The sequence below is a fragment of the Rhincodon typus genome, chromosome 34, assembly GCF_021869965.1.
Source record: "Rhincodon typus isolate 14 chromosome 34, sRhiTyp1.1, whole genome shotgun sequence".
NCBI lineage: Eukaryota > Metazoa > Chordata > Chondrichthyes > Orectolobiformes > Rhincodontidae > Rhincodon > Rhincodon typus.
This window is the reverse complement of record NC_063365.1, coordinates 4939462-4963663: the sequence shown is the minus strand read 5'-3', so window position 1 is coordinate 4963663 and position 24202 is coordinate 4939462. Positions and strand designations below refer to the sequence as shown.

The following is a 24202-nucleotide window of genomic DNA, read 5'->3' as shown; positions in this document are numbered from 1 at the left end:
GATGAAGGGTCTAGGCCCGAAACGTCAGCCTCTCTGCTCCTATGATGCTGCTTGGCCTGCTGTGTTCATCCAGCCCTGCACCTTGTTGTCTGGGGTCTCTATAGTACTGTTCTACCAGGTCGGGGTGGGGAGAATTCATGTCTCATTAACACTGAGCTCTTGGGATGGGATGGTGGTTGTTTCACAAACACTAACCAGGGAGAGGGGGTTGTGTGTGTCTCACTAAAACTGTTCCCTCTGGGAATGGGGTTTGGAGTTTGTGTTTCATATGTACTGATTCCCCAGGGAAGATACTGGGGCCTTTGTGCTGATACCGATCCCTCCAGGGCGTTGAGGTGTGTGTTACATTGTTACTGATGCCCTGGAATAGATGCAGTTATCTTGAAGTGATATTAATTCCTGAGGTTGTGGTGGGAGGTGTATGTGACATGTTGATCGCCCACCTGAGAGCGATGTGACAGATTAATATTGATTCTCCTTGAGGAGTGGAGGATGTGTATTACACTGATACTGATTCCCCTAACAGTAAGGTAGCGTATGGGTCCCCTTGGGGTGGGGGGGGCAGTGTGTGTGTGACATTGTCACTGATCACATTGGCAGTACTCTTAGTGTTGGTGTGTATGTGCCTCACTGGCAGTGTTCCTGGTTTTCCCCTCCGTGTCTTATAATGATTGTGTTCCTGATATCCTGTCTGGAGTCAGGTCTGGTGAGTGTGCATGTCAAACTAGTACTGTTTACTGCTGGGTTTTGATTTAGTGGTATTGTGCTTTGGATTGCTGATGTTGCTAGTGGAATGTATTTCACTTTCCAGTTCAGTTATACTTTGCTCAGCTAATGTGTGTTTGACTGCGGTTGTGCTATAGAATGTCTTTTCCAACTTATTCGTTTGCAATTTTGATATATTGTTACAGTTTGACTTTGTATGTAACAAATAATGGATGAGTTTAATTTTTTTTAACATAACATTTGGGAACTTTGAAGATTGTCACGTTCGAAAATTGTTAATTAGTTTATTTGCATTTGTCTCAGAAGTGTATGGAGTAACTCAGGTCTGGTGATAAATGTGCTGTAAGTAATTGTGTTCTTGTTTCTTTTTGCCACCAGAACGAGTGCTTGGTCATGATCATCATTAGCCAGCCTCGAATGCTGTTTGACTGTGCTTTCGGTCTGCAGGTGGTGTGGGAACAACTTTTATCAAAGCCTGCTCTTTGAAGTTTCTGGATGTGTTAAAATGGAAAACAAAAAGGAGCCTCCCTTCTTTAATGAGGACAATTCTGGGCCTCTAAGTTACAAACTCCCGTTTTATGAGACAATGGAACTCTTCATTGAAACGCTCACAGGAACTTGTTTTGAACTCAGAGTGTCACCTTTTGAGACAGTGATTTCTGTGAAGGCGAAAATTCAAAGGCTAGAAGGTAGAGATGAGATTTTTCTCTTTTCCCCCACCCCTCCCATTCCTTTCATCAAACGTTTATGTGTCAGGTTGAATTTTTGCAAATTATGACAAATGTGTGTGTTGTAGTGCAAAGCTGCAATGAAATACCCTCAACAGCTCATTATAATTCAAAACTGGGTAATGCCAGTGATTGACATTTTGCAAACATTTTGTTATTTGGTAAGGGCTGGTGAGGTGATAAGCCTTGGGACACAAGTTCTGTTGCAAACTGCTGCAAAGCTACCTGCCATGGGCAGGAAAAATCAAATTGGCATGCCAGTCCTACCCACCTGGTGACTGTAAAGTCCCTTGGAGATAGCAAGAACTGCAGATGCTGGCGTCAGAGTCAATACAGTGCGGAGCTGGAGGAAGACAGAAGATCAGGCAGCATCAGAGGAACACGAAAGTTGACATTTCGGGTAGGGTGTAAACCCGAAACATTGACTTTCCTGTTCCTCTGCTGCCTGATCTGCGTTCCCCCAGCTCCACACCGTATTGACTTGAAGGTCCCAACTGGTTACTTCCTGTGCCCCCTTTTCTCAGCTCCCAGTAGAGGTGCAAAGAGAGAGAAGTATCCTAGCGTCAGTAGTGGAAAATTCTCTGGGAAATTCTCTCTGATCCTCAAGAAATCGGGGCGATTTCAGGAAATTACATCAATTGCCTTCGTACATTGCCAACTTGAGGGGCAGCCAATGATGTTTGCTCAGGGTTCAAAGTTTCTGCAGTGACTGAACGGGCTACTTCCTGGCTCACGAATATTTGGACATGTGGTAGGAGTCCTGCAAGATGGTGGGATCCAGAGTGCGTGACTTTGTTCCTTTTCTGCTGCCACCCTGTCTCATTGTTAAGACATTTGGACTTGAAGTGTGATCCAATTTAATGGACAAGTTGTTGCATTTTGAATGAATGATTGATTGCATGATACAGCCACTTATTATTGTCAATACTGCAATACTTTGTGAGTGCTTCAGTGCTTTGGTAGTGTTTTCTTTGACTTGCCCTGGAACACTAGCCATTTGAGAATTATGAGACCAAGAGATCGGAGGGAAGATACTTTTCAGCCATCCAGGCACTGTGTCCGGTCTATTTTAGTTGAGGCAGACCACCTTTAAAATCATTGCTGACTTCAAAAAGGATACTGGTGTTTAATCAATGATCATCTCATTGAATCTGGAGGATATGATGGAGGGCAGTCTGTTGGAATTTCTTTGTGATACACAGTCCAGGTTTCACTGCATTACCGGAGTTGACAACAGTGGCACGCACACTAGGTCTTTTGTTGACTTGTAGAGATCATTGTTGTCCAGCACACACTGCTATGGTTTGTAGAAGGCTGGGTTTGGGAAGTGCTCAGCATATTCCTGAATGTCTCCATCTTATCTGGAAAGTGTAATATTTGACTGACCTGGAGTGGGTTGATACAGGTGTTGTTTTGGTAACATTGAAGGGCAGGCTGAGTTTCTTGTGTGCAGAATTGAAGATGCTGAGAGTAGCTTACGAATCTGTTGCAGAATGGGCTAAGACACTGAAGTCATCTGCTTACTGCAGGTCATGTATATCAACAGTGGTCAGCTTCATTTTGGCACAGCACTAAGGTTAAGCCTTTCCCTCTAGATGGCGTTGAATACTCTCGTACAAGAGGGAAGGTGATCTTTAAGATGAATAACCACTATCGGGCAGATTGTAACTAGCTAACCCACAACTTTGCTGGATTTTGAAAGTTTCTCTTTCAGATTTTCCACTCAAATCATTTGCAATCCTATTGTAATTGAAGCATTTGCAGGAATGTAATAAAGTTTCTTAGACATCTAAATATCTGGAAAACAATTCACAAAGTCTTTCAATTTAATGACTTAAAATAATTGAATTTGATAATACTTTAGCCAGATCAATGAGTACAAGGGTGACTTCCTAATGTTGTTCTTGACATTTTCCTGGATTTCTCTGGCAACAAAGACCATGTCAGAGGTCCTTCTGAAAGGCCTGAAGCCATGCAGTGTCTTTAGAAGGATTTTCTCAGCCAGAGGGAGAAAGCGATTTGGGAGAATCCATTTCAGGATTTTCCCTGCTTTGGCAACATCAGTAGTTTCCATAGAATGATTTTTCTCTCTTCTAGATAGTTACAGAGACATCCTCATTCAAAGCACCTCCTGGCATTTGTAGTTGCTTAAGTCAGAGATCAGTGATATCTTTATGACTTGATCCATTACGGAACTAATGCCTCCTGGACAGATTGTTCATCACTGAACAAGCAGACATTCAGCTTGCACAGTCCAAGGGAAAGAAGATTGTCTCAGCCCTGCAAAAACCTGACTGAAGAGAGGAATTGCAAATGCAACTTACAATCCATCTGGAAAATCTTGATTTATCCAACTCCATTTTAGAACAGAGGGACCAAATAAGGTTGGGAAAGGCAGGGGCAATTCCTTTCTCTCTAAAACTTAGTAATTATTGTGTTAATTTAGAAATTGTTCTTGGTTTGAATACGTTTTCTGTCTTGTTTTCGGAATTTGTTTCTTGCTGTAGCTTCTTAATGTCCAAGATTAGATAAAGTTGACTTTAGAAATACTGTGCAACAGAATTATTTTCAAAGAAAAGTCTGACTCAAAACACTAGTTTTATCCATTCACTGGTATGTTGGAATACAGGAGCAAGGAAGACTCTTTGAACAAGCAGATAAATTTATCCAAATATGAAGCCTTCACCATGCTTCTGTTTTATGACGAGCTGAGCTGCTTAAAAGAATGAAAGACTTGCACAGTTTTGATCAGAGCAACCATTAGGGTGATATATTAAAAAGTTCATCAAATCAAGCCATATGGATTGACCTAGGAACTAAACTATGAGCTGTCACAGTACTGACAATCCACCAGAGACCCCCAGTGAGAGGAAGTCAAAAGTTTAGATATGTAGACAAATTCCTATAAAGTGCAAAAACAAGAGGGTAGCAATTTTGGGGCAATTTAACTACCTCATATTTACTGGGATAGTTTCAGTATAAAAGGAATAGAGGAAACAGTATTTTTGAGGTGCAGTCTTTTTGACCAGTATGCAGCAGGTCCACAATTTGGAGTTTTGAATTTAATTCTAGGAAATTAGGCTGGGCAGGTAGGAGTGCCCAGTTGAAGACATTTTGGTATAAGTTATCATCATTGGGTTAGTTTTCGCATAATTTTGGAAAGGGGATAAAAAGTAGAACGAGTTCAAGTTCTAAATTAGGACAAGGCCAGTTTTACTTGTTGAAGAGTGATTTAGCAAAAGTGGACTGGAGACAGCTTCTTGAAGTAAATTAATGTTCATGCAGTTGAAGACATTCCAAGGGAAGATTCAGGCGGTTCAGATTAGACATATTCCCACAAAGATAAAGGGTAGCAAAGGTAAGCAAAGAGAGAAATAAAGCTAATGTTAGACACCAAGAGCTCAATACTGCAGAACGATGCTTGTTCTGTAGAAGGCATGAAGGTGAAATAAAAGAGGGCATGAAAAATCATCAGCAAAACCAAGGAGAACCCAGAGGTGTTGTATCAAAGCATTGTAATGGACCATATATTTTTCCTTTTTGGACTGTAAACTGGAATGGAAGTTAAGCTGATTTATTGCTGAAGTACCAGGAGAGTTTTGCAATTTGGAAAATTAAATTGTGCACAATTTAGATTGTACAAGACAGTATTGCTGTTGGGACAGTGAAAATGATACATTATTGAATTAGAGCAGCATCAGTAGGTTTTGAAATCAGGAAAATTTGATAGCCCTCCGATTGGTTGAGTTGCATTTGTTAGAGTGCAGAGCAGCCAGACCTATCCAGAACTTACAGATTGAAAATCTCTCTCTCTCTCCCTTCTCTTTGTGTGAGTAAAAAAGCAAATTTTCAGTGAAGAATTCTTATACTTAAAAATTTAATCCTCCAGGTCAGCTATCAAAGTTGTAATGCTTGTTGCTATACTGACAAGTTTGTCATTATTGCTAAAACCTAAGGGAATTGAGAGAGAGAGACAAAGTAACCCAACTTGAGATCTGGACTTTTGATCTACAGAATTTGTTTACCTGTTTATATTTTTCTATCCCAACTGTTTGTCTTTTCTCTGTCTTGATCATAAATAGATGTTTATTTGTGTATTTGAGGGTTTAAAGGAGTGTAGATGAACTTGCAGTACATAAGTATTTTTGTTCTTTTTTTCTGCATTTATGGTGTATATATTTCCTAATCAACCTATTCAGAGACATTAAATTGGCTGGTTGGCTGCTTTGTAATGCATTTCCACACCGTCTGAGGGTTACTGCGAAGGATTCTCATTCTCAACCTCTTCTCTTTCCTGAGCTGTGATGACTCTCAAGTTAAACCACCACCAGTCATTTCCAGACATTACCACTGTACCACAAGAGCCCTCCTTTCTACTTTTTTATGTAGGAATTTTTAATCAACCTGTTCAGTTATGTTATGACACATGCTGCTGGAAAAGTTCAGCAGATCTGGCAGCTTCTGTGAGAAAAATCAGAGTTAATGTTTCAGGTCCGGTGACCCTTCCTCAGAACGGAGGGTTCTGAGCAAGGGTCACCGGACCTGAAACGTTAACTCTGATTTTTCTTCACAGATGCTGCCAGACCTGCTGAGCTTTACCAGCAACTTCTGTTTTTGTTCCTGATTTACAGCATCCGCAGTTCTTTCAGTTTTTATGTTATGACACATGTCTGGTGTAGGTGGGATTTGAACCAGAGAGACAGAGACTGCCACAGAACTACACGATCCTTAGCTCCTAACATATGCCTTTATTTTTAAAATGGTAGAAAGGATAGATCAAATAATCGCAGGGCAGTTGATCTCACCCTGGAGGTGAACAAATTATTTGTTACTTCTGAGAAACATATTAATCCGTCGCTTAGTAAGACATGGAGTAATTAAGTAAAAGAAGGGAGTCAGCAACAGGATAAACTGAGGCCCAGGATTGGGGGCCTAACAAAGCAGGTTCAACCAAACAGAGAGAGAGGAGTCCTAATTTAAAAACTACAATTTCAGGGGATAGCTGATTAGGAAACATCACAGGAACAAGGTGTGTTGATTGGTTTGGGATTTTAATAAGTGGATGAACTGAAACAACAAGAATGAGTGAAAGTTAGGGCCAATATAATAAGTTAATAGAAGTAAGCAAAGTATGAGAATAGAACTAAAGTTTGCGTAACAGAATTAAGTTAATAGCATTCTTGCATAAGCATAACCTCTTTTAAAAAGGGAGTAACCAGGGGACTTGACAGGGAAGTTATGGTAGCAGAGCTTGCATCTGTGATATGCAGTTACTATACTATGAGGTACATCATGGAAGCATCATTCATTCCTGGTGACCGTATGTGCATGAAGTATGTCCAGCAGCAGCTCCTGGCTAACATTTCAGAGCTGGAGTTGCAAATGAATTGATTGTGGTGCATCTACAATGCTGAGCCTGTCATGGATGGCATGTTCACTGAAGTGGCCACACTGCTGACCAGGCAAAAAGCGCATGGGTGACCACCAAGAAAAGTAGAGGAGGGTAGGTAATGCGAAGGTTCCCTGTGGCTACCTCCCTTTCTAACAGATAGTGTTTGGATGCTGTTGGGCCAGATGACCCTGCAGGGCAAAGCAAGTAGGAGATAACTTCATGGCAGCATGGATGGATCTGCAGCAAAAGAGGGGAGAAAGAATGGAAGGTAGTGGTGGGGGATTCAATTGTAAGGGGAGCAGACAGGCATTTCTGTGCTGCCAGGAGACTTCAGGACTCTGTGTTGCCTCCCTGCTGCCAGGGTCAGGGATGTCACTGAACAACTCCAGGGCATTCTGAAAGGGGAGGGGAAACTGAAAGAGACTGCCACATATTGGTACCAGTGACCTCGGTAGATAAAGGACTGAGATGCTGCAGGGAGAATTTAGGAAACTGGTGAGTAGATTTTAAAAAAAGGACCCAAAAGATATTAATCTCTGGATTACTTCTGGTACCATGTGCCAATGAGTGTAGAAATAAGAGGTTAGTCTAGATGAATGCTAAGAAATGGTGCAAAAGGAAGAGCTTTAGATTTGCAGGACATTCGGACCATTCTTGCGGGTGGTGGGATCTGTAGAGGCAGATGAGTTACATCCTCATGGGGAGGTTTGCTTGTGTTGGGGAATGGAAGGAGTGGGATCTAGAAAGACTATTTAGCGGAAGCAGTTGCATGTCCACAACTGGAAGAGACAGCAAGTGAGTGAAGAAGGCATTGAAATTGTAAGCCACTTAAGGCACAGTGGAGTTGGCAAGGTTGGATGGTAATTATTTTAATGCAGAAAGTATAATGAACAAGGCAGATGATTTGAGGGCACAAATTGAGAGTGTGATGTCATTGCTTTCACTGAGACATGGTTGAAAGAGGGGCAGGATTGGCAGCTCAATATTCCAGGATAATAGGGTGTTCAGTCAAGACAGAGTTAAAAGTGGTTGGTGTGTTGTAATATTGATCATGATATCAATTGGAGCAATGAGAGATGGCATCTTTAGAAGGGTCCTCAAATGAAGCCTTATGGATAAACTTTTAAAAACCAATGAGGAACAATCGCATTGCTGCGAGTCTGCTACAGGCCCACTAACAGTCCAAGAAAAATAGAGCTGATCTCTAAGAAAATATCAGAGAGGATATAATTAATAGGGTAGTGTTAGTAGCGAATTTCAACTTCCCAACATTAACTCATAGTCGTTGAATTGTACAGCACAGAAACAGACCCTTTGGCCCAACCCATCCATGTTGATCAGATATCCTAAATTAATCTAGTCCCATTTGCCAGCATTTAGCCCATATCCCTCTAAACCCATTTTATTCATGTATGCATCCAAATGCCTTTTAAATGTTGTAATTGTACCAGCTTCCACCACTTCCTCTGGCAGCTCGTTCCATACACGTGACACCCTCAGCTTGGTGTGTCCTTTTTACTTAATTTTAGTAAGATCATATGACCATAGGAAACAGAAACATGAGTAGGCTGTTCGGCCCCTAGAGCTACTACATTCAATAGGATCATTGTTGATTCAGCATTTCTTCCATCCACTTTCCTGCCCTTTTCCTGTAGTCCTTGATTCTCTGACTGATCACAAATCTCTCCCAACCTTAAACATACTCAAGGACTCTGACTACCCCAGTTGCCACAGAGAGCTGAGATGACATAGTGTGAAAGGCTGAAAGGGAGCAGAATTCTTAAAATGCATCTAGGAGAGCATTTTATAGAGTATTGAGTGTAGTTCTGAAATCTACATTATAGGAGGGATGCCATTGCACTGGGAGGGGGTGCAGAGGAGATTTACTAGGATGTTATCTGATCTTCAGAGTTTTATTTATAAGGAGAGACTGGACAGAGTTGTCTTCCTTGGGGCAGAGGAGACTGAGGGAGACATGATTAAGATGTATAAAATTGAGAGGAAAAAGGAAGGGACTTTTCCCCTTGGTGGAGGGATCAATAACTAAGGGGTAAAGATTTAAGGTCAGAGTGCAGGAGGTAGAGAGGGGATGTAAGGAATCTTTTTTCCACTGAGTGCGGTACGAATCTGGAATTGACTATCTAGAAGAGTGGTAGGGGCAGAAACCCTCGTAACATTTAAGAAGTATCTAGATGTGCACTTTCAATGCCAAAGCATACAAGACTAAGAGCCAAGTGCTGGAACATGGGATTAGAATAGTTAGAAGGTTGCTTTTGGCCAAAGGGCCTTTTTCTATGCTGGAGATCTCTAAGGATGGTCAGTTTGGATTTACTGAGCGAAGGTTGTGTCTAACTAACTTGATTGGTTTTGTTTTGGGAGGTAGCAAGGAGAATTGATATTGTGCAATTGATATTGTCTTTGTGGACTTTTTTAGTAGGGCTTTTTAAAAGGACTGACATGGCAGACTGGTTTACAAAATAAGAACCTTCAGATCCGGGAGAATGTAGCAAGAAGGGTACAGTATCATCTGAGGCAAGAAACCAAAGTTAATTATCGGTGTTGTTATGCCTGGAACGCTGTTTCCAAGGGTGTTTCAAAGAGGGTAGTACTAAAGTCCTCTTTAACTTTAACTGCACTCGATCTTTTCATTGAGAACTGTCGACGTGTCATCAGTCGCCTCAATTTCACTGCCCCTCTCAACAAATCCAACCTATCTCCCTCTGAACTGACTGCACTCCATGCACTCAGATCTAACCCTAACTTTGTCATCAAGCCTGCTGATAAGGGTGGTGCTATTGTTGTCTGGCGTACTGACCTCTACCTTGCAGAGGCTGAGCACCAGCTCTCAGATACCTCCTCCTACCTTCCCCTGGACCATGACACGTCAGGCCATTGTATCCACTGCGGTTACGGATCTCATTTCATCTGGTGATCTCCCCCCATCCGCTTCCAAGCTAATAGTCCCCCAACCCCGTACAGCTCGTTTCTACCTCCTGCCAAAAATCCGCAAACCGGACTGTCCAAGTAGACCCATTGTTTCAGCCTGCTCATGCCCCACAGAACTCATCTCTTCCTACCTTGACTCAGTCTCCTCCCCCCGGTCCAATCCCTACCCACATACATCCATGATTCATCTGACGCCTTACGCCGGTTTCAAAGCTTCCAATTTACCGGTTCCAGCCACCACCTCTTTACCATGGATGTGCAATCCCTTTACACATCCGTTCCCCACCAGGAGGGTCTCGGGGCTCTCCACTTCTTCCTGGAGCAAAGACCTGAACCATCCCCACCCACCACCACCTTCCTCCGCTTGGCTGAGCTTGTCCTCACCCTCAACAACTTCTCTTTCAACTCCTGTCATTTTCTTCAGGCAAGAGGATTTGTCATGGGTACCCGCATGGGCCCTAGTTAAGCCTGTCTCTTTGTGGGGTACGTGGAACATTCCTTGTTCCAGTCCTATTCCGGCCCCCACCCACAACTCTTTCTCCGATACATTGATGATATCATCGGTGCTGCTTCCCTCTCTCGTCTAGAATTGGAAAACTTCATCAATTTCACCTCCAATTTCCACCCTGCCCACACTTTCACCTGGTCTATCTCTGACTCCTCCCTTCTCTTCCTCAACATTTCTGTTTCCATTTCTGGGAATAGACTGGCCACTAATATCCATTGCAAGCCCACCGACTCCCACAGCTATCTGGACTATGCATCCTCACACCCCACTTCCTGTAAAGACTCCATCCCATTTTCTCAGTTCCTCCGTCTCCGTCGCATATGTTCAGATGAGGCCAACTTCAACAAGGGAGACTCCGAAATGTCCACATTTTTCCTCAACTGAGGATTCCCCAGCTCCGTTGTCGACAGGGCCCTCAATCGGGTCCGACCCATCTCCCTCTTCTGCCCTCACCCCTTCTCTTCCCTCCCGCAACAGCGATAGGGTTCCCCTTATCCTCACCTACCATCCCACCAGCATCCACATCCAGAAGATCATCAGATGCCATTTCCGCCACCTCCAGCAAGATGCCACCATCAGACACATATTCCCCTCCCCTCCCTTATCCGCCTTCCGCAGGGACCGTTCCCTCCGGGACACCCTGGTCCACACTTCCTTCACCCCCAACACCTCCCCACAGCCCTACGGCACCTTCCCCTGTAACCGGCAAAGGTGCAACACCTACCCATTTACCTCCTCCCTCCCCAGTATCCAAGGGCCCAAACATACCTTCCAGGTGAAGCAACACTTCACCTGCACTTCCAAGAATCTAGTCTACTGCATTCACTGCTCACAATGTGGTCTCCTCTACATTGGGGAAACGAAGTGTAGACTTTGCTCGCAAAAAAGACCCTGAACTACATGTTGCCTGCCACTTCGATGCACCACCCTGCTCTCTGGCCAACATCTCTGTTTCTGGCTTGCTACAGTGTTCCAGTGAAGCCCAACACAAGCTGGAGGAGCAGCACCTCATTTTCTGCTTGGAGACCCTACAGCCCTCCGGACTCCGTATTGAGTTCAATAATTTTAGGGCCTAAACTCTCCCATGTCCCAGCCCCCCACCCCACACACCAGGCCTTGTTACCACGTAGCCAGCCATTACACACCCCCTGTTGTTAGTCACTAACAGTCCCCATTAACAACTATTTACCCTCCCAGCCTGATCGTTAGCAACTCCTTTGTCTGTCCAATTGTCTTTCTCTCTCTTTGGGCTCTATCTTATCGTTTACTCCCTACCCCACCCACCTCCCTATTTTCTGCACATAAGCTGACGTTTTCCCAGCCATCATCAGTTCTGAGGAAGGGTCACTGGACCCGAAACGTTAACTCTGTTTTCTGCTCCACAGATACTGCCAGACTTGCTGAGCTTTTCCAGCAACTTTGTTTTTGTCCCTTTAACTTTTGTAGGATAAATGATTTGGACCTAAATTTTCAGGCCAAGATGAAGAATTTTGATAGTACAAAAATTAGTCCCATAGTCGATTGTGAGGAAGGAAGCTAGAAAGATAGTATCGACATGTTGGGTGGACTGAAAAACGGAATTCAGTCTGAAAAAGATGGAGGTGATGCATACATGAATTTAAATGAGGCAAAGAAATGCACCAAAAAAAGGCACAAAACAAGTGTAGAGGAAGTGAGGGACCTTGGTGTCAATAGATCCCTGAAGGTGGTAGACCTAGTTGATGAAATGATCAAAAAGGCAAATGGAAACCTTTTCCTTTTATTAGCTGAGGTAGAGAATGTAAAAAACAGGATGTTATGCTAAACCTGTTTAAATACTAGTTAGGTCACAATTTGAGTCAGTTCTGGTCACTTCAATACAGAAAGTATGTAATTACACTGCAGAAAGTATTGAGGAGATTTATGAAGATGTTACCAGGACTGGAGGAAAGATTAGACCGGCTGGATGGTTGTTCTTGGAATAAAGGAGGTGGACAGAGTCTTGTGTCAGGTGTACAAGGTTGTGCGGATCATGGATAGAATGGATGAGAAGAACCTATTTTCTTTAGCAGAGAAGTCAGTGACGAGGGGCATAGATTTAATAATTGGCAGAAAGATTAGAGAGGAGATGGGGCAAACTTCTCACCCAGAGGCTGGCAGAAGTCTGGAACTCACTGCCTAAAAGGGGAACAAAGGCAGAAACCGTCAGTCCATTTTAAAAGTGCCTGGTTATGTAACTGAAGTTCCTAACATCCAAGGATGCAGAGTAAGTTCTGGAAAATGAGATTGGGCTGGGTGGTTTGATTTTCAACTCACATGATGGGCAGAGTGGTCTCCTCCATTGTACATTTTTCTAGACTTTCTAAGTATTTTAAGTATCTGAAGTGGAATAATGTGCAAGAATGGAGGGAAGGACATGGAAGGGGCAGAATGTGAATTCTCCGAGGGAGGGACAGCCCAGACATGATGGGTTGAGTGACCTTCTGTGCTGTAATAATTCAATGGTTACAAGCTATCTTTCACAACAGCATGATGATCGAAAGCACTTTACAGCGAATGAAGTGTGTTTGATGTGTTGTAACACATTTAGAATGGAGGAACAAGACAGTCAAATTCTACATAGCAAGTTCCGATGCACAGCATCGTGATAATGACCGGACAGACACATTTTACTTGTGTCTGTTGAGGAAGAGGAGTTAGTGATGATCATGGCCGTTGGTTCAGGAAGGAGGGTGTGTTTAGGGGAGTGCAAGGTGTGTGGTGGAGTGAGGCCAGGGGTGCTGGGCTGTAAACATGGGAGTGGGCTGCCTGTTTTAAACCCTGCAACTAGGCAATACTCAGCTCTCGGAGAAACAGAAAAACCTGAAGTTGTTGAAATAATAAATTCTTGTACGTGACTTGTAGTCTGTACCTTAAAACTGCAGAAGTTCAGGAGCTACTGTTTGGGTTGGGGAGTGGTCGTTTGGTGTGTACAGTGGATGCTATTGCAATGAACACTCAGTTGAATAATTTAATTCTGTACAATTTCTTTTCCTAAAGACTTGCATTCATTTTGTTATCGCATGTCAAAGCGTCTCGTGTTATGAATTACTTGTGGAGCAGCAGTGTCTGTTAGAGACAGGCATGCCACCATGGAAAGTATGGTGGCTTTTTGTGCATGGATTTGTGTCAGTTTTTAAAATGACATGTTCTGATATTTCCCTGTTGTTTTGTGCCATTATAAATACTATGGTGTCTAAAATTAATGTTTACCTTGTGTTTTTCCTCCTGTACTCTCATGTGACATTGGGTGTTGCTGGCAAGGCCAGCATATGTTGCCTTTCCCAATTTCCCTTGAGCTGATTGGCTCTCAAGACCATCAGAGGACAATTGAAAATCAACCACATTGCTGTCTGCCTGGAGTGAAATGTAGGCCTGACCATGTAAGGTGGGCAGATTTCCGTTCCTAAAGGACATTAGTGAACCAGATGGGTTTTTACAGCAATTGCCAGTGGTTATTTGGTCACTGTTAAATGAATATTTAATTCTAGTTTTTTTTATTGAATTCAAATTTCATCATCTGCCATGGTGGGATTTATATGTTGTGACTTGAAGTTTAATGGAGTGGTGATGATTATTGATGATATTGAGTAGTTCTTTCGGTTCTTTGTCTGTCTGCGTGCGTGTCCAAATCCCCCCTCTGTCAACAACGTAGATATAAGAGGAAATATTGCTTCAGGAGTGCCACATTCAATTAAGGAGTTGGTGATAATGTAAAAGGAGTTCCTGAGAGTCTTGAGCAGACACTGAGGGGGTAAAGAAAAACCTATTGGGACCCTGGTCTTGAACTTCTTACCTATTGCTGCAGCTCTACCAATCAAATATATAAAGGCTATTTCATCACACTTCTAATTTGTGCCTTGAGGTGACATACAGGCTTTGAGTGGACACATGCTAGATTAACACCCCTGACATTCTCAAGTTGCCCTGTTAGCTCCAGTTAGGTTTTTTGCCACTGCTAACTCCCACTAATGTGTTGAAAGTAGATGATTCAGTGCCATTGAACGTCAGGGAGAGATCACCATTTTCTGGCCCATGTACAGTGTAAATGTTACACCCAAGCCATGCTGTTATTTATTCCCCTGCTTCATGCAGGTATGGATTGCTTTGTTGTGTAAAGGACATCAAATAGAGCGGAATCATCAATGAGCTGCTCCACTTCTGACCTTACGATGGTAGGCAGACCATTAATAAAAAATTTGGGTCACTGTCCGGAGGAACTCCTGCACTCTGAAATGATTAGCCATCAACAAATTGAAGCATTTTTCTCCAATCACTTTTGACCTTCAGTTTTCCTAGGGCATCCTAATATTGGCACTTGGTCACTGCTGCCTAAATATGCTTTGGATGATCTTTTGGAATTTACTCTTCTGTGCATGCCCATACCATTCAAATTCTGCTGTGATGATGCTCTGGCTTTTAAGAGATGTTTTTTTTTCCTTTTTTTTTAAATGAAGAAAGGTTGAGACAGAGGTGTTGAGTAATCCCAAAGCCAATAAACTAAGCAGTTTGTGAGGCCTTGGGCTTTTTTTTTAGTTGGAGCAGCCTGAATGGGTGGAGTTAAGCTCCCACAGAACCAGGACTTTTTTTTTTAGTTTTAGCCTTTAGCCGTTTCTGCAATCTTGAGGCTGGATGTGGAAGCTCTTATTCCTCTCTGTGTTAGAGCTAAAAGTTGGGATTCTTTTCCTGCTGGTGGACTTGCATGTGAGACAATCTAGTTTACAGAATTTACCTTTGCAAAGGATGTATTTATGGGATGTAACTATATTGGGACAGTAAATTACTAGCTGTTAATAAATTTTAATTTGTTAAGCATTTCGACAGTTACAGTTCAGCCATTTTTTAACTTTTATTTTATATGTATGTTAATTAGAGTGTATGAATAAAGTGTATTTTGTTTCAAGCCTGGTAGTTTGACTGGTGGAATTGTGTCCGCAACACACTGCCTTACACTTGCCTGTAAAATAAGGAGAAGTTAGGGACTAAACTATCTTATTAATATATTTTGACGGTGTTTGGCCTGGTCCATTAACACTGCTAACAAGTACCGACAAACAAATACACTTAATAGCATTATTGACAATTCCTTCATTGCTTTGCTGATGGAACAGTGATTAGCTGAGTTGGATTTGTCCTTTTTTTTGTGGAAAGGAAATGCCATAATGCCAAGAAAATATTCACAGAAGATTTCCAGTGTTGTAACTGTGCTGGAGCAATGTTGGGGGAAGGTGCATCGAGTTCTGGAGTGCAGGTCTTTAGCATTACAGCCATGATGTTGTTAGGACCCATAAGTTTTGTTGTGTTCAGTGCTGTTTCCTCATATCATGTGGCATGAATGAAGTTGATTGAAAACTGGCACTCGTGACTGTGGATATTGAGGAAGGATCCTCCACTCTGAATTTCAGCTTGATGATATTTGAGAACACTTCAACCTTTTGCACTGCAGCTGAGCTCCCCCATTGTTGAATGTCCTTGTGTCTGCTACCATTCATGATGGATGGGATATGCCAGACCTGCAGAGTTGACCTGTTGGTTGTGGGATCGCATGTTTCTGTTTATTGCATGCATGCTATCCTGAATTAGAGTTTCACGATGTTGGCATCTCAGTTTCAGCTCGACCTGATGCATTTCCTGGCATGTTCTTGTACAGTGAGAGAGGAATGAGGGGTGTGCTAAGCCGTGAGGTGTTGCAGGCAAATACAGTTCTGCGGTTGCTGATGGCTCACAATAACTCTTGGCTTCCTGGTATTGAGCGCTAAGATGGATGGGGCAACATGACACAAAGCAGAATATCCTCATTCTGAAGATAAGACTTGGTATCCACAAGGATTGCGTGCTAGTCACACTGACCGATATTATTGAGGATAGGTGCCATACCAAGACTAACCAGGATGAGATAAAGCAAATATTTTTCTCAAGTTGATTCTCGGACCACTTACTGCATGCCATTTCAGGCTTCTTGGTCCTTTGTGACTTGGCCAATTCAGTCAGTAGACAGAGTCATTCACTGTTGGGCTGGGCGCTGACATGTTCATGCAGATTATTTTGTTCTTCTTTTAGTACTGATTCTATCAGCCGAGTTGGGAGAAGTGGTTGCTAACCGGTTTAATTGTTCCTGTTTGGTCTGAAGCACTGCAACTGCATAGCTTCTGGAGTCAGCATCGTAGACTCCCAGAGCCACTGCCATATTTATATACAACTGTAACACCACCTTGAGAAAGGAATATACGTGGATGTTGGAGGGTAGGAGTTTGCTAATGGCAGTGATTCTGAGGACATGACGAGAAAGCTATTGTTCCCAACTTTGGCACCAGATTTTAGTGAGGAAGACTTTGCAGGGTCAACAGAGTGTGCTAGCTTGATGCAAATACCTAGGTCATAGCTCAGTGATCCGACCAGTTTTATTGGTTTACCTGCATTTTCATTGTTTTATCTTGTCATTTCCATGTTGTTTAATGGAATGTGTCCGTTTTGCCTTAGGTATTCCCATAGTACAGCAACATCTGATCTGGAACAACCTGGAACTGGAGGATGAATACTGTTTACATGACTACAAGTAAGTTGGAATTAAGTTTCTCTGATTTCTGACCCGCTGAATTCTCAACACAATAAGCAGAAACTTTTTCTTACGATTTTGAAAACATTGCAAACGAGTCAAATTGTTACAGCAGAAGTCAAGTACCATAGCAATTTTGGCATTCCAGTGCCCTTGGTACTCTGTTTCTGGCCCTGAATTGCATAATGTTGTACAGAGGCAGGAGTCCAATGTTGCTACAACAAAAACCACGTGTCTGTTCTCCGCTACATAAAATGTACTGGTATACGTGCAGTTCCGTATTGGGGGTACAGAGGTGTGGAGGTGGGATTTGTAAATTCATCCAGATGCTGCTTTAGACTTTTAAAAGTTTTTTTTTGAAAAATAATAAGGATTATTTTAGCTATCTTCAAACAAACTACTGCATCAGAAGTCATTGCCCTATTAATCATAGTTTGCTGTCTTTTATTTGCAGTATATCAGAAGGTTGTACGCTTAAACTGGTGCTCGCCATGAGAGGAGGACCTATAAATACCAGAAGGGGTAAGTAAAAAGTGTCAACCAGATGTACAGTCAAAGAATAAATTGCTATTTCCTTTAGCCAGCATACTGTGACCATGGGTGGCAAACTTCTACGATTGTTGTTGATGCATTTGGCTGTCAGGAAATGTTTTGTTCTTTTTCAATCCCTTACTTTTGAAGAGAGGCACAAGAGATCATTTAGAATCTGTTCATCTGAGGCAGTTGAGTTCCTTTAATACATAACTATAGGTTCAAATTTCCTGTGCGTTGGGCACTGGATTTTCCCTGTGATGGCAGAGAATTGCTTCTGCGCTCATCCATTTCCAAGTCTGTTTGAATGAGTTGTTGCTGAGTGCACATACATTCTCCAAGCCTTCAGGCAATTTTTTTAGTTGTTTAATTATCTCATGTCTTCATAGGCTTCCCCATTTTGAATATCTCCCCACTACTGCCTTTCTCTATCTTCTCTACTTTGTTCAGAGACACTAGAGAGGCTGAGGAGGCTATTTTGCCCATGATGTTTACTGGTGTTTTGAAAGAGCTATCTAGTTAATACCACACCTGTGCTCTTTCCCAGTTTACCTGAAAATATCTACTTCACTCAGGGCTGAACCCCAATATTGTGCTGTTGCTTGATTATTTGGTTTGCCATTGATTGTTTCCTTTTGTGCCCCACGCACTTGTCTGCTTATGTCTATACAATTAAACCAGGGGAAAACGTGCTAATATAGCCCCTTGCCACTGTTTCTTTATGTGCTAATGCTAAAGAATGACCAGGTGTGCCTAAAAGCTTAGCAATGTTAAATTGGATTGTGGGATTGCAAATGTTTACTTTTGCAAAATACTTTGCAAAATATTAACATTTTAGAGGTGCTGTGTCTAAGAACATGTTTGCATTGATGCATGAGACCTAACATGTATTTGGGTGAGTCAGTTAACCTCTAATATTAATTGAATGATCTCCTTGTGTTGGGGAGAGTTCAGGCTATCTTATAAGGTCCCTTTAAATCTGGACATTACTTCTAATACCATTGGTGCTTTGGACTGTTCCTGAGTGTCGTGTGTCAACTCTTCATGCTTTTGTAGGATTTCAAAAACTAAGCTATGGACTAAGTACTGGTTTTGATTAATTTGGGCTTCATAGAATCAATAACAAGTAATTGATTAACTACATAAAATAATGGAGAAGCTACAGACACTATTCCAAAGTTTACAATTTGAACTTGTGTCCTATGTTCAGGAATTGATTTTGTGAAACCCACTAAAGTGAGCATTGTTAGAAAGTACTTTATAGACTCAATCATTTTGGTATTAAGTTCACTTGCACTGTTGGAGGTGCCTTGTTTCAGGTATAACATTAAATTCAGACCCAGTCTGTCCCCTAGGTGGAATTTAAAGGTCATGTTGCCTAATTTTGAAGTCAAGTGCCAGAGCTGTTCCTAGTTCCTGACCAATGTATATCCCTTCAGCAGTATCAAAATAAAGTAGTGGCTTTCTACTACTTGTACCGGGAAACCTGTGGCTGGGGTTTGGTTATGTTCTTGACAGCATTAGTTTGCAGTTTTCAGGTTGGGAAATGTCTTTTAACAGAAAGGTTGTTGTCTCCCTCCCATTGATCCCAGCACAGTTTGAGTGGCTCCATGTATTGGCAAACACTAAACCTCCTAACGTTCACTGGGAAAGCATACTCCTCAAAAAGCCAACAGTCAAGGAAGCATTTCCACTGACAGAAATTCTGTTAGACTTTTCAAAAAAAAAGCCCTGCACGCTTGTATGAAGTCCTGTAGTCCTGTCTTGGGCATATGCCAAACACTATGAACTGGTGATGGTCTCTTCCTCTGGTAGGTGTACCTCCTAGGTTGATTGTAAATGTTACAAGCTGCAATCTGTTAAATGACCTGAGTGGTGAACTCCCAGATTTCAATCTTCCACTGAAAATTTGGACAGCTCTCACCTGCTTGATGGCAGGTCGTGACGAGTGCAACGTGAGAAACTGCTCAGTTGTGACTCTGGCCAACATAATTTGACCCACTGCTCATGCACTGAGTTTCTATCCTAAGAGATTCATTCCTCGTGGCATCACAACCATCCATAGTCTGTCAGCTGAAGCCATTGAATAAATTGTTAACCTCAACATTAAACCACAACTGATTACCAAGCCTTGTGAATTAATTAACTAAAAATAGATTATCTGGTGATTAGCTCATTTCTGTTTTTGGAAACTCATCATTTGCCAATTGGCTGCTGCATTTTACAGTATAACAGTATGTACACTTCAACTAGAGGGAATATCCTGTGGTCATGAAAGTCATTCTTTAAGGAGCAAAATGGTGGAAATCTGAATAAATGCCAAAAAAACAGTGCTCAATGGTCAAATAGCATTTGAGGAGAGAGGACAATAGTTCTGATGGGAACTGTCCTGAAAGGTTAACTCTTTCTCTGTTCAGAAACTTCATTTACTCCACAGATGTCTTTTTAAGTACTTACTTTTTTAAGAATAATCTGGTTGGATGAATATGCAACTTCACATGGTCTTAAGCACTTTGCTATTTTTGCTTCATCAGTTCATTGCTCAGTGAAGTTTTTGCCTAACTTAGTTGTACTTAACTGCTTGAATTAAACTCTTGCAACGACTTCTTCAAAGCAGATCCTGACTCATTCTATCCATGTTCATGGAACTTAGGAACAAATAAGCTTATCAACCTGACTAACCTGTCCCACTATTCAGTAGGATTGTGCCTTTTATCCACCCTAACCCCATATCCCTGTATGCCATTCATAATCAGAAATCCGTCAATCTTCACCTTTAAACATATTCTAAGACTGAACTTCTAGAGGTCTCTGACAGAGAATTCCAAAGGCGAACTGTCTGAGTGTAAACGAAAGTTGTGGCCTCTGGTTCTAGAATTCCCAGCTAGAGGAAGCATCTTACTTAGGTATTTTGTCATTTCAGTGAGATCACCTCTCATTCTTCAAAATTCTAGTGGTTTCTATAGCCAGTTCTTTAAAAAAGACTAGTGTCCACAGCTGCATGTCAGTGAAGTTCATAATGTTTGTTTTCATTCAAGTTTCTTGATGTCTGTAATCTGACTGGTATTTGAAACCAATATAAATTTGCATGCAGTCAAGTAATTGTGCAAACCTGTAGTACAGAAGCCAATCAGACTTGCTGTTCAACTGGATTTTCAAAGGCATTGAATGTTATCCAATACCTGAAAGTGTTTAAATGTGTAAGGTGAGTGCCGTTACCTCAGATGCATGGTGCCCCTACAGTATGTGCATATTTCCTTGGTTAACTGCACATAGTGCATTCTTGTTGGACTCAGAAAGCTACACTGTGTACACTGTTCAGCAATTTAAAGAGAATAATGCAAATATATATGGGTTCCGGTCCAGTATAGCTGATTACTATTATATGCTCTATTGATACTTTTAATTTATGAGAGTTTTTTTTATAGTCCCAATGGAAGATCCCACCAGGGACATGGCTGAATACATGGAAACTAGTCGAGATGACATCTGGGATAAGATCCCTTCCAACAAGCAAGTCACCTTTCTAGTATATCGTGAAGGGGACCAGTTGAATTTCTTTCGAGTTGTCGATCGGGGGGATGGCACTTTAACACCACTCTCTGAGTCATTAAGGTATGTTAAATAAATGAATAACTCTGCTTATTTCTTGCATTCAGTAACCTGCTTTCAAGGTGCAATAATTCGCAAGTATTTCTTGACTTGTTTGCTTGAATTTGAAGAACCTTTGTAAACAGGCACTGAATTGGCTTCCTTGAAGGAGTGGGATTATGAAAATTGTCTTTTTTTTGCGGAGGTAGAGAAATAAAAAAAACACATTTTTGTTTATGTTTATCTTTGAGATTTGGGTATGACCATAGTAATTCAGTATTTATTGGCTACCTCTGGTTACCTCAGTGTAGCATTGGAATCGTGTGCAGGCTGTTCTTGCATTAGTGGACCAGTTGCATTTTTATACTAGACCAATATTTTTATTTTCTGATGCAAAGATAAAACAACCAGATTTAATCTAATTCACTTTCATATGAGTTTTTGAACTTACGCCTTCAGATTGCACATCCAGTATCTTGCCAGATTTAACGGTCGTTTTCTGTCCAGTGTAAATGGGTGTAGAAGACTTTTGTAATTTGTTTTCTGTGTCTGTTGCAGGGTAATTTAAAACAAAATGTTTTATTTTTCTGATTTAAGTGGAGGTTCAGTGTTCAACCTCTATGCAGATGATGAAGATGAATCTGAAGAATCTCCATCTGGACAACAGATACTAGAGAATTCAATTACTATGAACAAAATGAAGCTGTTGAAAGCAAAGATGGAAAATATGAATCTTAGTAAAAAGGTATGGTTGAAAGCTTCAGAATTTGATCTATTATTTTCTCCATGCCTGTGGCACTAATTCAGCAAAACGAATTATTTATTTGAACTTGAACTGTCTTAGAAACACATTTGTTATCAACCTATGTTTTGTGGTTGAATGGACAAGTTGAAGCTGGGCTAACGTAACTTAAGGTTGTTGACTTGCTCGCCGAGCTGGCTTGTTTTCATTCAGATGTTTTGTCGCCATGCTAGATGACATCATCAGTGAGGCATCTGATGAAGTGATGTTGTTCTACTCTGCTTGAAATTTATAGTGTCTGGTCTGTTATGGTGAGTATTGTCATTTCTGGTTTGACCAGAAGCAAGTCAACAACCTCACCCACAACCCGAGCTACAAATCTTTGCTAAAGCTTTAACGTAACTTGTAGTTTACCACTGGTCATTGATTGTCACCTGGATTCAGCAAATCAGAGCTGAAAGGTCATAACTTTACTTGTGGTTGATTCAGTGTTAAAAGCCATAGACAGTAAAATGAACCAGACTAGCAAAGCCTTGAAATGGCTAAGATTCAGTGGGGGGGAAACAAAAGGCTTGAGGACAGGCAGTGATCCTAGTTGCATAAGGGTTTAGGAAATCTATGTTAATAATTAAACGCAAAGCACAAAAGTGGAGTTACTAGAAACATAGTGGAAAAAAAAAGAGAAAGAAGTTGTACTGTGCCTATCTTAATGAGAAAAAGTTATATAGGTTGGGCCTGTGTTTATTGAAGTTGAGAAGATTTACAGGCGGTTTTGCTGAAACATACAAGATCCTCGGAATTATAGACCACTTAGCCACACATTAGTAGTGGGGAAAATACTAGAGTCCATTGTAAAAGATTTAATAGCAGAGCACTTGGAAAAACCAAGTCAATGTGGATTTATGAAACGGAAATCATGTTTGACAAATCTACTGGTATTAAGGGGGAACCAGTGGTTGTTGTTTACTTGGACTTTCAGAAACATGTCAGTAAGGTCCCACAAAGGAGATAAGCATGTAAAATCAAAATATATGGTACGGTGATAGCGTACCGACACAGTTGTAGAACTGGTTGGCAGACAGGAACAAAGAATAAAAAAGTCTTTTTCTAATCGGTAGGCAATGATTCGTAGGATATCACAGGGATCACTGCTCGAACCCCAGCTATTCAAAATACGTTAATGATTTAGACGAGGGAACTGAATGTAATATCTTCAAGTTTGCAGACTACACAAAGCTGGGTGGAAGGGCTGTAAGGAAGAGATGATTTGGGCAAGTTGAGTGAGTGGGCTGATGAAGTATAATGTGGATAAATGAGAGTTCATCCACTTTGGTGGCAAAAAGAGGAAGGCAGATGATTATCTGAATGACAGTAGATTAGGAAAGGGGTGAGGGTGATGAGACCTGAGTGTCCTTGTACACCAGTTACTGAAAGTAATCACGCAAATGGTTAAAAAAGGCAAATGGTACTTTGGCCTTCATAGCAAGAGGATTCAAGTACAGGAGTAGGAATGTCTTGCTGCAATTGTACAGGGCCTTGATGAGGCCATACCTGGAGTATCGTTTGATGTTTTACTGTCTTATCTGAGAAAGGATGTTTTGGCCATAGAGGGAGTGCAACAATGAATTATCAGACTGGTTCCTGGGATGATGGAATGGCAGGACTCGCATATGAAGAGAGGCTGTTTTGGTTCGGACTGTATCTGTTGAAGTTTAAAACACAATCCTCTGAGAGAAGAAAGTTTTCATCTCTGCCCTGAAAGGATGGCAATTAATTTTAAAACAGTGTCTCCTCCTAGTTCTGGACTAACCCACAAGAGGAAACCTCCATTCTACGCCTATCTTGTCAAGGCTATTCAGGATATTGTATGTTTCAGTCAAGTTGCCCCTTATTCTTTGAGACTCGAGTGAAAATAAGCTTTGTTCAATTCATCTCAATTAAGGGTAACATCCTCCTAGCTGCCTAGTTTACATACAGTACGTGTGTACTAATATTTTGTGACTTATATGCTAGAACACTCCACACAAGAATTTCACTCATTTTCCAATTAAATAATGTTGTGCTTTTTTATTCTTTCTGCCAAAGTGAATAACTTCCCATCCTTTCACCTTGTACTCCTTATGCCAGATTTTTTGCCCATTTAACTTGCCTGTATCTGTTTCATAGAATCCCTACAGTGTGGAAACAGACCACAGACCAAGTTCACACCAACCCCCTGAAGAGCATCCCACTGAGTCACACGCCTCTGTCCTATCCCTGTAACCCTGCATTTCCCTTGGCTGATTCACCTAACCTACACATGCCTGGAAAATACAGGTGATTTAGCATGGCCAATCCACCTCACCTGCACATTTTTGGAATGTTTGCAACATACTTTCCTACCTACTTTTGTGTTGTCTGCAAATTTAGTGGTCATGTCTATGCTCCTCCCTCATTTAGACTCCACTCATCACATCCTGCCAAT

At 41.6% G+C, this 24202-nt stretch overlaps 1 protein-coding gene across 1 annotated transcript in view; it reads left to right on the top strand.

Annotated features, from left to right (window-relative positions):
- The first annotated feature begins 1106 nt into the window (after positions 1–1106).
- zfand4 (zinc finger, AN1-type domain 4) overlaps positions 1107–24202 on the top strand; it is a 41788-nt gene continuing 18692 nt past the window's right edge. Inside the window, exons 1-5 of the mRNA XM_048616285.1 lie at positions 1107–1415; positions 16799–16874; positions 17329–17396; positions 20834–21020; positions 21594–21741. Coding sequence (XP_048472242.1) covers positions 1232–1415; positions 16799–16874; positions 17329–17396; positions 20834–21020; positions 21594–21741 — 663 coding nt within the window. The 5' untranslated portion in view covers positions 1107–1231. The remainder of the gene's footprint in view (positions 1416–16798; positions 16875–17328; positions 17397–20833; positions 21021–21593; positions 21742–24202) is intronic.